Source organism: Poecilia reticulata, chromosome 13, assembly GCF_904066995.2.
Source record: "Poecilia reticulata chromosome 13, P_reticulata-male-v2, whole genome shotgun sequence".
Taxonomy (NCBI): domain Eukaryota; kingdom Metazoa; phylum Chordata; class Actinopteri; order Cyprinodontiformes; family Poeciliidae; genus Poecilia; species Poecilia reticulata.
In genome coordinates, this window is record NC_088842.1 from 2,648,631 (window position 1) to 2,664,590 (window position 15,960).

Genomic DNA, 15,960 nt, shown 5'->3' on the forward strand with positions numbered 1-15,960 from the left:
GTACATGTAGAGATATATTTATTAATATTATGATTGTCTTTTCATTTTATTCTTTTATTTTTCTGTGTTTTTCTAAGATATTTTAGGTTAGCTGCTTCATATTAATTAAAGGTTACATTTCCATCAGCTCTCCTCAGCTTCAGTCCCCTGTCCCCCTCTCTGTCTATCCTTCCTCCTCCTATAACCTTTTTTTTCTAACACCATCTTCTCTTCCCCTGAATCTTTGCCCCCCGCCCCTCCGGTTCCCCGGTGGGGGTGTTGTTTGTAAAGTATTATAATTTATAACGGAGTAGAGTGGATTTAATTTCAGTGCATGGGGGCTCGCCAGCAGGGCGCCAGCCTGCAATCAGGGGAATCAGCAGCTCACATAGGGCCTGCAATCACACACACACACACGCATACACACAAAGCGCAGAGCACACCCCCACATAGAGCCGGCTAGAATGGAAAGTATTATCAGTGGCCACAAACGGACAGTGTTTCTCGTCACCCAACTCCCTCCGCATCCCAGCACCTTCTCAGCTTCGCTTTGAGCTGGCTGCAGCTGCTCTCGCTCTCTCTTCTCCTCTCTTGATCTCTGTAATTTCTACGTCTGTGTCTGGCTTACATTATCTGCATCTTCTTGCCCTCCTCTCTGCCCCTCCTCTTACTCATTGTCTCTCATTACCACTCATTACCTATTTGTAGGGGCTTTGAGTCTTTCTCATCATAGAATCTGCTGCCTTCCAGAAACAATGGAAGTTCACCACAAGGTCAGACTCAGCTGTTAGTCCTCCCATGTTCCTGTCCAGTTTTGCTGTTGTCTTTTGGTGTCTCTACCCACCCTTCTCTTTTGCCCTGGGGGGGCTTTTTTCCCCTTTTTTTTTTCAAACTCTGCCTATTCGCTAGCTTCAATATCCGCTTCATAAATCCCGTTTCTTTGGCGAACTGTGGCAGACGGTGGGATCATCCTTCCCTCCTGAAGGTCAGAGAGCAAACAAGAGGAAGAGGAGGAGATGATGATGTTTTTAGTTAGCCGTCATTTAGTGTTGTAGGTGATGCAACTGTCAGCTGGAAAGTGTTTCTGAACCAGACAGACTTTGTTGGTTTGAGCTCTCTTACAACCTGAAGCTGGAGACTCTTGTTTTTATTTATTGAAACTGTACACCTGTAGACTACAGAACAAAACACCTGGTTGTTGTACGCAGTATGTATTGTTATTTCAAAATAATCATGAATTAAATGTAAAAAAAAAAATGATTTTGAGCTTTACACTTTGAGCTTTACATGTCATACATGTTACCCATCAAAAACACAGTTGGTGTTGCTTTGATTCTTTCATGCATGTTTCAGAAATTCGTTAATTTCCATGGCAACCATTCAGCTGTGCAAAATTGCTGGTTGTGGATTTAGCACTGCCTTTGAGATGCAGCTGCAGTTTGGAAGCTTCCAGCCTCCACCTCACAGAGCAGCTCTCCCCCACAAAGCCCACCTTCAGCTCCTTCAGACTAGCCAGCAGCAATTGGCAGCCCATGGTGGAACTGGAGAGCTCATTATACAAGCTAAATCTCAGTGAAACGCTGGTAATCCCTTTACTTTGTTAAAGGGATGTGATGACTTCCATAAGGCAGAATTTCAAAAGGAGCATGGATTTTTAAAGAGCCAGAGGTCCAGTTTCAAGCTGTTATATTATAAAGTCAAATTTTTAATTCAGATTTGATAACTAAATGTTATCAAATATAAAATAGCACAATGTGCCTGGAATATACAGAATACTGCCCTTTAATAAATAAGGAGAATGATATATTCACTGGATGCTAATGTAACAAATCTAACTGTTGACAAAAAGCTTTATCATCAGTACGTAGACGCTTTTGCAGTTCAGACCTAATATTTCCCACATGCAGACCCACGGAGGCTGTGGGTTGACTGCAGGGAGCTGGCTCGTCTGGAGGAGCTGCATCACGAGTGGAGCGGTGCTGCTGCGGGTGGTGGGGAGAGCGCTCTACGGTCAAACAGTGAGTGAAGGTCACCAGAAACAGAGGAGTCCTTGTAGACGCGTTGGACAATATTCCCAGCACTAGACGACGTTTGGCAGAGGTTTGATTTTGGGTTCGTTAGAGAGTTGGTGGATGTAATTTGTGACCGTATGACCCAGTTTCTATTGTTGGAGTCAGTGTGTATGTGAGCGCCAGAGAGCATACCATCATGTCACACCTGTATTCTCCACATGTGCTGACGCTCCTCCTCTGTTCTCTCTGACTGTCAGAGCTTCCAGGCTCTTCCTTTAATCTACAGTCGGGAACAGAACTTTGGACACATGTGGCCAAAGTTCTGATCTTCATGATCCTAATGATTTTTATTTTTTTATCCCTACATGATTAAAAGTAATGAAGACATAAACACTCTGATATTTGTGTGTAGATAAGAACAATACTATTAATACCCTCTAACAGATTTAGTGAAAGTATAAAGGGATTTTTTAATTTTGATGAAAAAATTATCATTATGAATTGTCCCTGAATCTGATGGAGCATCTATAGAGGGAGCTAAAGATTAGTATGGTGGCAGGAAAATACAGCTGAAAACACATCAGATGTAGCAAGTATTTATAAGACACCTGTACTGCCAATGAAGATTTTTCCTCTAAATACTGAGAAGGGGATGAAACATTTTCAACTTATTTTTCACACAAATGCAAACGAATATATTTTGTCAAAATTGTTTTTCCTTTTACATTGTTAAACTAATAACTAGCAACCATTTGAGTAATTCTGACTGATTCTAATAAAGAAAATGGCACATTGTGCAGATTTTTTATTTATTTAAGCACTTCAGCCTTATTTTAACATTAGAAATACTTTAGAAGATGCATATGATCAAAAAAAAAACTTTTTCAATTGAGAAAATAAACATTTTGTGGTCTCAAATGGAATAGCAACGTTCATTTAGGGAACTCCTGATCATTTGTAGCAAATGATGTTTCAGCAGCTAAAATCCTTCTGACATCAACATGTGAAAAGCTCAACTTTATCTGCTTAACTTAACATTAATACAGTGTAGGAATTATCTGTTGATAATTTTTTTCAACGAGTTAATAATTACATAACAAATTGAGTTTTTGTTTCCTTTACAGAATCTCAACCAGTTTTGAGTAAATTACTGTCGTTTTTTCAGCTTTTTGTCCCAGTGCTCAAAACATGCTCAAAAATGGCTGAAGAATTATAATTCATCCAATTAATCGTTTCATCCCTACATCGTATCTTAGTCTTTCGGTAGACCATCCCTTATTGTTACCCTGTTATGTTTATTCTAAAACCATTTTTCCAATTGGAACAGCTAAATGTAAATTATAGTCCAAGTTCTTAATTCGAGGTGTTTGAATAGCGTGAGCTGCTATTCTACTGACCCCAGAATGCTTTCATCACCATGATCTGGATTTTCTACATTGATGTTCTTGCCACTGTCATCTTTCAGCCCCCTGACCTCTGAGGAAGACCCCTGCATACTTGCACTCCTCCACAATGCAAAGCAGTTAAAGATGAAATGGATTCATTATGACATATGAATAAATCTTACTTCATTTTGCGGGTATTGGTCTGCTGCCTTGCTGCCGTGTTTCATCCTTTGGGAGGCAGCTAGTTTTAATCTGAGGCCTTGGTTGTTGTGTTGTTCTGTTCCTGCTGTTATATTAGGATGATTGGACATCTGTTGTGGGGTTGCTAAGCTGGGAACACTCGTCCAATCTCAATGAGGACATTTGTCAGACACTGCAGGGAACAGCAGGATTGAGTGTGTATACGTTGCATATTTTACAGTGAGATCAATGTTAGGATGGCAGGAACACAGATAATATTTATTTATCTATAAATTAGAAACTTCTTATATATATATATATATATATATATATATATATATATATATATATATATTTTTTTTTTTTTTTCCTTCTGATTGTAAACTGAACTTTTAATGTTAGTAATTGCCAAACAATACCTTCTTCACCACTTTAAATAATAATGCTTTGTCTCAGTACAACTCTTTGAGTTTCTTGTCTTTAACCAACTCAAGCAAGGAAGTGTTTTATGAATTCAGAGGAAACAAGACCAAACAAGCAGCACACAACATTTGGCATCAGAAAACCACAATTAGCTCATTAATACTTGCTAGGCATTTTCAGACCACATGAGTTGGACAGGAAGCAGGTCATTTCTCTGCACGCTACATGCTAGGACAACACAAGTTCACAGGAAGGGCTCATCTGAAACTCTTCAACTTCAGACCACTCCTGTCAGGAATGCAACCAGCTTAGACCTAAAAGTCTGATTACAGGTGGATGGGGAGAGTGCAATTTAATTTATATTACAGCAAACACATAATTACTTCCTTTGAAAACTTATTGTGCAAACTCGTTGACCTTAAGCAAATTTAACTTGACTATGCCAGAGGAACTGAGGTTGAGTACTTTAATTTGACTAAACTCTGATTTTTAACACAACTGTAAAACCAAGAGGAAATGGAATGTGAAGGTTTTCTTATTCAGTTCAAAAACACAGAGAACGTTCAGAGTTCCATATATGTGTCTTCTGTTCCTGCTTACTCTTACAACGCTGTGACATTTTCTTAACACTTCCTGTATCTGAGATTCTGATGATCAAACCCCTTACCTGGTTTTCTTACAGCATGCAATACTCCCTGCCCTGCTACTGTCAATAAAACTGAATACACACATTCCCTATAAACAAAGGCAAAGTTAAAGTTTTAACAAAGTTGAAGCAAAGGCAGTAAATGCCAACACTTTTTTTTAACCTGGAGGCACTGCTGAAGTCTAAGCAGAGTCAGTGGCTTTCATTTTTTTATTTGAAATGATTTTCTGTGACATATGTGGTAACAAAGCTAAGCTTCCTGGCCACCACTATGCTTCTATCATATTATAGTTATCGCTACAGTGAAGTGAACCCACGTGCGTTTCACTGGTCTCATCCCGTCTTTCAATCAAACGAGTTTCTACTGAAAACGCCGAGTGTCGCTTGTGCCGAGACTCGCTTCTGTGCCAGAGAACTTAAACCTAATGACCTTGGTTGCCACGCCAACTTCTAAAGACACAATGATTGCATTTGCCTGTATGTGTGTGCGTCTCACTAATGGCTATGGAGCTGTAGTTGTTTCATTTAGGTCAGAGTTATGAAGTGTTATGGAGCCTTTTAAACTTTAACCTCCCTGGGCTGCAGTTACAAGCTGTATTACAGAGGTTAGAAAGCTTTGCAGCCGCATTGTTGCTCTCTTTTCTTTCTTACAAGTCTACGCACACGCACACATACTTGTTCACACACACTTGAATAAAGTTGCTCTAGCCATGGCCTTACACATGGCCTATCTCCAAATTTAATGAAAAGTCATAATGGGTTCTGTGTGGGACACTTTCCTCTGCAATGTGTGTGTGTGTGTGTGTGTGTGTGTGTGTGTGTGTGTGTGTGTGTGTGTGTGTGTGTGTGTGTGTGTGCGTGTGCGTGTGTGTGCGTGTGTGAGTACGCAGCCAGGCCAAGAGGGGGGCGTGGAGGCAGCAGCGGTTGATTGGAGGGCACATGTGTGATGTGGCTGAGAGATCAAACACACATTCTTGATGAGTGTGGGAGTGGAGGGCGGCACCAGAGCGTTTCTCTACCTCTGATCAGGCCGGGCGCGTTCTTGCTCCGTTACACCAGCAGAGACCAGGAAGACAACTGCTCAAAAACTGCCTGGATGTTACCTCTCATCTTCATGTTGCTGTGCACTTGCGTGTGTGTGTGTGTGTGCGTGCGTGTGCCTGTGTGTGTGTGGGGTGGGATGCGTGTGTGTGCGTGTGTGTGTGTGTGTGAATGCATGTGTGTTTGCATGTGGTGGTTTGTGAGCTTGTTGCCCATAATGAGGTCAATCTCCTGTGTGGAGCTAAAACCTCAGTTTGTCTATCTCTGCTGCAGAGACAGAGGATTATTCCCATCACTCTCAACAACACTTTCACTCTTAACCCTCCCACACTCATCTTCCACCTCTCTACAGATATCATGTCCTCTTCAGCCTCTTGTCAATTCTTCAGATGTATTAAATCCTATGAAAAGCATAATTGATATGTTCCTTTGTTCTTTCTCATTAGAGTGTGGAGGTTAGTATCTGCTAAGCCTTTTAATTCATCTTATTTATAAAGAACCAATTCAAAATAAAAGTCCAGATACTTTGTTTGAATCGCTGAAATCATGTTGATCCAACATTCCAACCATCGATATCAGGGGCCTGCAGGACGCTGCATGTGGCTCTCTGGCCCTTTCGCCATCGCTCTTACAAAAACAAATTTGATTTTTTTTAAAACTCTGAAGGCAATAAAAGGTGATTTTGGCTTTTAGCAGCACTTCTGTATCTTTTGATGCAATATCTGCATGGAATTTCTACAAGAAGAGCAAGTTCTTTTTTTCTTTAAGAGTCAGATAACTCAATTTGTTCAAATATCTTAAACTTTTTGTTTTTTGTTAAATTTCTTACATATGTATAAAATTCATGCCTTTTTTATTGCTTTAGACAAATTAAATTTTTGAACAATTTGCATGAAAGTGATTTGAATTGACAAGGTTGCTGACCCCTGATATGTACAGATTCTAATTTACCTACATATATGTCATTAATAAAAAAAAATTAAGTCTTATGTTTATAAAAGTGAAATTTATTTCAGGTTCTTGCTTAAGTCTCAAACTAATCTCTTTGGATGGGAACGTTTAAGTGTATTTATGTATGTTGTTTATTTAAGGCATTGTATATTACAATTCTGATATCAATGTAAAACATAAAAAAAAGTATTGTTTTAATTGTCATTAAATTGTGTAATTTCTCCAAAAGTAACACATTACATTACAAACATTTCTTAGTCTTTCTTCCACTTTGTTTTTATACTTTGCTGTTTGTTTAAATTACAATAATTGACCAGGTATAATTGGAATTTGTTGCTCTTATTCAAAAGAACTGTTGGTAAATGTTTCCTCTTTGTATGAGCTGTGATTGACCAGGTTATTTAAAAAGCCTTTATGGAGATACGCAGTTACATGCTGTAATTTGTATCATTATCACTGATGAAATGTTTTGTACCAAACTAGTACTATTAAGGATTGTGGATGTGAAATAATTAAAGAATAAAACCAAACCTTCTACTTGTTGAACGACACATTTAAAATCTGAGGTATAAAAAAACTTCCTGTAATTTTTATAACAGCAAGGATTAAACTTTGTTGTTTCATTTTTTTACAAAATCAAAACAGAGAAATTAATTAAAAATCAGTTGATGGTTATTTTTTTATATTCACACTATATATATCTTTTTAAGTCATAATCTATGCCAAGTCACTCTTTGTTTTCTCTTCTGTCTGTTCACATTGCTTCATAAAATGAGACAAAGCTGACAAATAATCTCTCATCTATAATCTCTGTACTGACAAAGAGGATTTGAATAAGATTGGGTTGTGTATGTTTTTAGATGCAGCTGAGCTGACATGTGTTCTCAGTGATTCACCGTATGCGTGGTCTCTAAGACCATTAACACAGTAAAGTTGCTTTTAGCTCTGGATCCAAACTGATTATGATTAGATCAAAATTAAAAAAATGAGAGAAAAACATTGTTCAGATTTTTCTCTGACATTTTCAAACCACCTAAGACTACAGAGCCAACAGGCTTGCTGTCATGTGGTAACCATGGATTATCATGCCAGGGATAATGGAGGCCATGATCTGAGGTCCCTGCACTTCTACTGGTTAAACTGGTTGACTGAATCGGTTTTCTGCTTATGCCCTGCATTGTTTATGTTAATATTTTGCTTGTATTTGTGAACAGGACCATGTGCACCTTTTGTGTTGCCTTCCTTGCAGTCTGTTTCACCAGATTGGCTGACCCCCGCTCTCTGTTCGTTTCACACATGACATGGCCCACCTTTTCACCCATCTGTCAGAAGTTTTCTGTGTGAATATGTGCGTCTGTGGGTGCTGCGAGCTGTCATGCGAGGCAACAGCGGTGTTGATCAGCGGGCCAGGCCAGTGGCATATGGCCATGTCCTGGGGTGCTGCGGCATGCAGTAACGCAGGATAGCGAACTGAACAGACAGGAGCTTGTGCACATGTCTGCTCGGATAGTGACGTGCCAACGCTGCATATGCAACTCATCAAGTGAAGTCTTTAGTATTCTCTTTTCCTCTTCCTCTGCTTCCTCCCCGCCCAGAGCCCAGATGCATCATTTTACAAAGTGTGGGAAGAATTTTCTGTTTCACAAGTAAATCTTCTCTAGGTTTCTGACTTTGGTCACGTAGGCATCAAGATAAATAACAAATTCATAAAATAAAAAAAAAATCCTTTTTGAAATGGTTTTAGACATTACTCTTAATAAGCTCATGTTAGACATGGATTAAAAAAACAATCAGGTAGTATTAAAGTCAACTGTTTAATGCCTGAGTGGAATGAGTTTTCAACTCATTCCACTCAATGTTTGTTATTGATGGCTGGTAGTGACCTCTGTTATGTTTAGTTATGCTTTTCTGGTGCATAATTCAGTAACTCAACAGCAGCTTGGACACTTTAAATCATGTCACCTGCTTTAAAGCAGGTGACATGACGAATGTTGTCATTAATTTAACATTAACTTGTAACAACAAGTTAATGTTCCATTAACTTGTTACAAGTTAATGTAACATTAACTTATTGTTACATTAAAAACAAGTTAATGTAACATTAACTTGTTGTTACATTAAAACCAAGTTAATGTAACACTGTGTTAAGATTCCAGAAGCAGAGATTGGCCGTTAGTGTTTATGGGCCATAGTTTTTGCTTTGTTCCCCTAAATGGAGAATATTACGATTAAATTGAATGATTCATTACTTTTTCTGTACCTACTTACTAGTATTCAGGATCCAAAGTGATCACAGGCCAGTTCTCAACAGGCAGTGTGTACGCAACGGGCAGGCTGCCAGTCAGCGTTAGGCAGCACAGACCTTATGGGACAGCTGGGCGTCCACTGCTACACCTTCAGACCATCATGTAGGAAGACCACTTAACATAACATGCATGTGTTTGGGCTGCTGGAAGACACTGGAGTATTGGATGTTTATGGATTTTAACAGATTGTAATTCGCACAGCTGGCCTCTTGGTGCTGACTTGCTGACATTTTCAACTTCATGCACAATCCCACCTGAGAACCATCTCTGACCTGGACTCAATGCATCTCGCTAGCCGTGAGCTGACATTATGCTGGAAAATTATGGGCGGGAGGTGAAGCTGAGCCACAGCTGCAGAAGTAAAGCTTTACTTCTGCAGCGATAGGCATTCCCACTGCCTGTCATTGATAATCATGCCGACTGCTAATGGCTTCAGTAGAGATGTGTTTTCTAATTTCAAAGCTTTGACTTTTGTGGCATTTGTAATTCTAGTCCCCAGTGTGACAGCAGAGCGATTCATCAACCAGATCCACATTTAAACTCTCAGACATTTGATCACACACAAGTGGGTTCATTGATTATATTTTTCTTCTATAGGTATGTTTTGGAAGGGGTTTAATGGGGGAAAAATACTTCAAAATACTTTGCGCTACACAATCAGTGACTTTGATTGCGAAAAGTCACAAAAAAATCTTGAAATCCTGGATGAACTGTCACGTGAACTAAGTAACTGCAGAATTGAATTATCTGTTCGTAGAAGGCGAATCGTTATTCATCCAGCTCTCATTGTACAAACCGAAGAATCCCCTTTTTCCCTGTTTTCAGAAACAGAGTGAAGCTGTTAGCAGACTGCTTTTCTTATCTTGTCTGCTGAAAGTTTAAAACACACTTCTTTCACCTGGGTCTAAACGTGAGAAAATCAAGAAGATGTCTTCACAGTATGTGTAGCTTCTGATGTGAGACACGTGTGCTTAATGGTGTTTTCTACTGGAAAACACCTTCTACTGCAGTGGTCTTATGACATTTTTCCATAACACTATTGTCCTGTTTTATTACTTTTTTTTTCATATAAAAAAAATTACTGACCATCAAAGAATGAAATGTCTATGCTTCATGAGTTATCGAGATATTCTGTCAAAGAAACATTGTTGGAGTGTGAGTGTTGTTCTCTCCACCCAACACAGAGACTTTAACACCTGCATCTAGGAGGTAGATCACTGTAAAAAGCTCCTACACAGAATGTAGCTCCTTTACAACGTCTACAAACCTGCATGAAGGCTATGAAAGACCAGAAATCAGACTTCTTGGATTTTGGATACAATGTGGAACTTAAAGAAGCCTAATTTCCCTGGAAAAAAGTCCTTCCACTAAAAACTGTTGAAGCTGTGAGATCACGCTGTCACTGAAAACACAAAACAAGTTAAGAGGTTTAGTCCAATGCAGACCAATCATAGCGATGTCTGTGCAGCACTGAACTGTTGATGGAACATGTGTTAGTGCTTTCACCTACCAACTGGCTCCTGTGCTGGGTCAGTGTGACATCTATGATCCTCATAAAACTTGATAAGCCTAAATCAAACCCAAAGCACAACATCTATTAAACTCTGCTGGGTTCTGTTCATGATGGATCTATGAGACATGTACTTTGTCTGGTTACCTTCACTTACTGTTTTTACTGTTAGATTCTTTGGTATCTGCCTTTATACTGACGCTCTACTTTTCAAACAACCACTTTTGCACTTGAGAGCCAATCTAGACTTTCAGGCTTCTCCCAAATCAAATCATTTCCATGTTGTCGGCCTTCATGTGTGCCAAGTAAGATTTAAATCAGCTCATTCCTTATGGGTTGGGTAAGTTGGTCCCTTGTTTTTGTCAATAACTGAATGTGATGGGATTTTGTTTTTGTTTTTTTGTTTTGTTTTCTGCCATAACCTCACTATTATGAGCCAGTTTAATTAAAATCAAGACATAGGAGTCCTAAAACAAATGCTTTAACCACATTTTAATTTTCTTTTTTATTGTCCCAGAGTGAAATTGTACACAGCTTTAAAAATAATTAAAATAAACGTTGAGTAGGTTAGTGAGTGAAATGTTTACTGCAAGCAGACACACAATAATATCCATGGAAGTTCCAATTCTGATGGTCCGTTAAGAGAGAAGACGTATATCTTTCAAAAACAAATGGAAAGTTATTATTTTTACCCCGTAAAACAGGTGGTAACTGTATAGATAGTGAACAAGTTGACATATTCAAAATCGATTCCTGGTTGTTTTTTTTATTAGGCACATGTAGGATTACTAGTAGGATGAGAAAATCTACATTATTATATTCAAATCAGGGGAAATGTTTGCAGAGTTGTGCATTTGCTGAACTACTATGGTTGTATCACCAAGGTTTAACGGCTTAATGGTCCAGACTGGAGCCATTCCTTTCATTCCTTGAAACCTTGCTAAGGTGACATCAATTAACAAAGCTTTGAACCCAATTCTTTTAAGATGATCTCACTCGTACCATGCCTCCTGTCAGACATGGCTGTTACTCCCTCTTACTGCTGTGCTGCAGCTTCTTTCCCACAGAGGAGTCTACCGTCAATGCTCAGGCTAGCTAACCTAGCCACTGATGATTGCAAAGACACGGTTTTCCTGTACCAGATAATTGTTTCTCTGTCATCAGCACACTGAGCAGTGTGTACACAAGAGTGATTGACAGCTCTATGGCCTTCCTCCTGGCTGTGATTGGCTGTTCCTGAACTAGTGGTGTATTTCTGCAGATGGAAGTAAGATGAAAGAAGGCAGAGCTCTTTTTTTTTCACATGCTGTCACAGCATGGTGACAGTTTTAGCTAACATCTAAAAAATATCTTTTTCATAAAAGTTACATACTGCAGCTTTAAAGCATGAATTTCCTGAACTAGTGGAGGTAAAATTAAGGCAATGATGATGAGAACTTTTTTCATAGCAGTATTTTTCTCTGTTGTCTTTTTGAAGCTGATTGGCTACGCCTTGCAACATTTTAACAAGGTGAACTGTGTTTTGTGTGGCTTTTAGCTTCTCTGGATCCAAAAATGTGTTTGTTGGCTCTCCTCTGAGACGAACACAACGCCTGCATGTGTGTGTTTTGCTTTTTCGTCTGATGTTGTTTTCAACTGTTTCCTTCTGATCCTTTTTGTCAGACACACCATACTTAACACACACATACACATTTACTCCAAGAGCCTCAGAGCCATTGTTTCTCACACAGCAGGGCACAGGGTCGATTGCCAGTTGTGGAGCATTATCAGTCTCCATGTGTTTTGCGCAGACATGCTCTCAGCTGAGGGAGCTGGTTCACGGGCCGGTCATAGCAGCCTTATTTCCTTTTAATTGACTTAAGATGGGCAAACAAGACCTCAGCAAGCACACGGTACCCATTATGCTCACACACAAAGCCAAGATGTACACTAATGAAGCTCACATAGTGACACACATATACAGGCGCAATTGCCCCTGCGTGTGTTAGCTGCTTTACAGTTCCATCAGACTAAATGAGCAGGCTGGATTTTCCCAGTCAGCACTGCTGCCTTCCAACCGCTGCCACTTCTGCCAGAACTCATTCACAGTTGGAATGTTTTTCACTCACCTTGATACATAATCTCAAACCAGACTTTGATGCACATTCTTGCCCGGGTCATGATTGGAAAGTGAATGTACATAAAAATGTCCCCTATTCAACAAGTGTGGCTTCTGCTGCGACAAATGCAGATTTTGTAGATGTTTTAAAAGCTATGGTTTCTGAACCGCTGACACCTACAACTGCTTTTATCAGATGCCATAGAAAGGGCCAGAATGACTGGAGCTGCTTCCAGCAGTTTGAAACATTAAATAATACGAAGTTGTCCCTCATCCACCTGTTGCTGATATGTGTAGAAAACTTCTTTCGCCTTTAATGACATAAAATTAACGATCTGACTTTCTGGAGGCCTGGAGCGGCTTTTGCAGTTTCTCAGATCACTATCCAGTTTGACACTGGACTAAATTCAGGAAGTTGCTTTAAATGTACTTTTATTTGTAATTTTAGAGGAATTAACAACATCTGGAGAGTGTTGGTTGACTCCCCCCAGCTCCATAGGCAGTAACACCGGTGTGAAAATATGCAAAAACAGTGTGATGAAACAGATGTGCTTGATGAGCAGCACATGAAGTGTGTTTTGTGTTAAATAATAACACAATTTAATATGCTAAGTAGTTATTATCTAGTTTAAAGTGCTTATAGAGTTAAATAATTTCAGTGTACTGAAATATAAAACTTGAAATTAAAAGGAATAGTATTTTTTTATTCTGTTAGACTCCAGTCTGCTCTGGAAGTGCTGAGTCATTTTTTTACTAACCATCTCTCTTCATCTGCTCAGCTTTCATCTGGCAGTTAATGAAGGCAGATTGTGGATTCCCCCTTATGCCTTATTCATACAGCAAGATTTTCATGTAGATTTTTGTCCCAATTATTCCCTTTGACAATCTTAAAGGCAGCCAGATTATTGGGATGGTCCTTTTTTTAAGGTTTTATTGGCTCTGGTGGTCAGACAGGACAGAGGGGGAAGACATGAGGCAAAGGTCACCAGGCCAGGACAGCTGCGTCCAGGACTAAGACCTCCACACATGGGTTGTGCTTTATCTCTGCCCCCCATAGCACCCATATTGGGATGGTTCCTAACATAACCTGAAGAGATATTTTTGCTGTGTGTGGTGTGATGTAGTCTAAGAGTGATGTAGTCCGCTCTGGACCGCTCAGATCTGAAGGCAGGAAAGACCATTGGTTTTCTATAGTTTTTTTTTTCTCTGTTAAACACCGTCCACAATCTATCGCCGCGGCTTTTTCCCTGTTGGCCATGTTTGTTTACTCTGAGTTCTTTTTTGGTCTCAAGATTTTCCAAGATTTGAGTGAAATTGATTCATTTGTGAAATGTTGAGTTTTTTGTCTGTCTTGACACCACACACCGAACAACAAAACCTGACTTTTTCATCTTCACACACGTGCTCTCCCAGTTTTAAAATCTTGCCATGTGAGCCAGGCATTACTCATTCACCTTCTTTCACCAAATATACATGTGGGGGGCAAAATCTATGCTAAAGTACGCACACCTCTGTACTGCCAATAGAGACTGAAACCCAACATTTTTTGTTTTTTTCTCCTATTTGTCTCCTGCAGGTTATTCCTAAAAAATGAAGCTCCTTGCTCTCCCAAAACCACTTCAGTTCATTTTTATACTTATGTTTATACATCTTCCAAGCATGCATCATAACCTGTGCATTTCCATCCATCCACCCTGTTTCCCTCACTGCCCAGTCATTGTTTTCTCATTAGTGTGTGTGAGAAGAGGCCAGGCGGTTGGAGGAGGAGGAGAAGAACATGACCAGCTTACGACTTGTCTGTCTCTGTTTGTCTGTCTGACTCTTTTTCTGCAGGTATGGCCCTAAAGATTAGTACATTTAAAAAAAACCAAAGCCTGTATTTTCTTAAAACAAAAATACTAAAAAACAATATTTTCCTGCCATCTGGAAAATTTCTGCTTTATTTTAACAAGAGGAAGGTTTCAGGTTCTTTAAACCAAAATGGCCTCTTCCTGAGAAACTCCGTCAACCTTTAGCAGAAAACACCGGACTCAGCTGTCTCTTGTGTTGCAGCACAGTTTTTTGTTTTTTTTTGCTTTGAACAAACATTTGCCCTGTAGGCAGAGAATAAAGCATGCATCCAAATTCCAGCTCAGGATGAGATGGAATGAATGAGGACAGGAGGGAGGGAAACAGTTGTCTTTAAAGGCAGAGGCAGTTCGATTTCCCTAATATATTTGATTTGTGGTCGTCAAACTTTCACAAAACCTCACTTGAAAAAGAAATAGGCCTATATCAAATTCAAGTTAGAGTTTATGAACGGGCCATGTACTCTCACTCTGATTTCTTATTGCACATTCTTATTTAATAATAAAAAAAAAGATAAAATAAAACAGCGGTGCTAACTAGAGATGCACATGGAACTCTAGTGACTGATTTTATCCCTGAGCTGTGATTAGCCAGGCAGAACCTTAACATTCTGATCAATTAGTTTTTTTGTTTGTTTTTTTTGTGGGGGTTTGTGGGTGGGGGGGTTATCACTAATGCATCATGTCTGAGCAGTAACAGACTGGCACAATATCAGTATTTGGTCTTTAAAATTACTTTAGGAGAATCACAAAAGATGTCAGAACTTTTTAGAAAGTGGTGCTACTTCAGTAACTAACAAGAAGCTGAACGTCTTACAGCAACGTTATAGTGTTTTATCCTGTTGAAAAGTCTCTTTCTATCTATCATGGATCCTTCAGGATCCAAAATCCTGCTTGGAAATCTTACAATTAGAGGAAGATCAGCCTAACTTAGAATAAATACGGCTGATGTTTGCATTTGGTAAATCCAACCCCAACAGGCATGCTAACTGTACCAATCACTAATACAAGATGCTGAATGAAGTTTAAATATCAACTCTGTAATCATGCTGTCTAACTGCAGGGCTGTGTAACACAGACTGCTTACTTGTCATAAAATAAACAATGGACTAAATTAATGGATGATTTGACAATTTGACATCAAGCACCAAATCAGAGCTTTTCCCTAAAAGTTTTAATGTTGTACATAACTGTGATTTATGTTAGAATTAGCTTGTAGAAACTATTTAGACTTGACATTGTGCACTTTTACATTTTGTGTTTAAAACAATAGAAGGTTATTTAGCTGTTTTGTCATACAGCAAAGTAAAATTCATATGATGCATTTTTAATTTAGGATTATATTTCTAAACCCTCCTGTCCAATAGCAGGAGGTTTTACTGTGATAGCAGAATGTCAGTGATAAAGAGAGATAGTCCTCTGGAACTGTGGGATGTTTCTGAAGAAAATGTGTAGTTTTTAGTAGAGGTGTGCCGATCGATCGGTCACCGATCATAATCGGCCGATTTTCGTGAAAAAGTGCATGATCGGTGATTGGCGATCATTGGTTCTTGTTGCCGATCACACAAACCGATCACCTGCA

General features: G+C 39.2%; 1 protein-coding gene across 6 annotated transcripts in view; it reads left to right on the plus strand.

Moving 5' to 3' along the window:
• bcas3 (BCAS3 microtubule associated cell migration factor) overlaps positions 1–15,960 on the plus strand; it is a 386,651-nt gene that overhangs the window by 190,970 nt on the left and 179,721 nt on the right. The window contains exon 24 of one of the 6 annotated variants that reach the window (XM_081614864.1): positions 14,108–14,364. The exons of the other annotated variants lie outside the window; for them this stretch is intronic. Within the exon in view, the coding sequence (XP_081470990.1) occupies positions 14,108–14,118 (11 nt within the window). The 3' untranslated portion in view covers positions 14,119–14,364. Of the gene's footprint in view, positions 1–14,107; positions 14,365–15,960 lie in introns of those variants that run through there. 6 annotated transcript variants of the gene reach the window in all.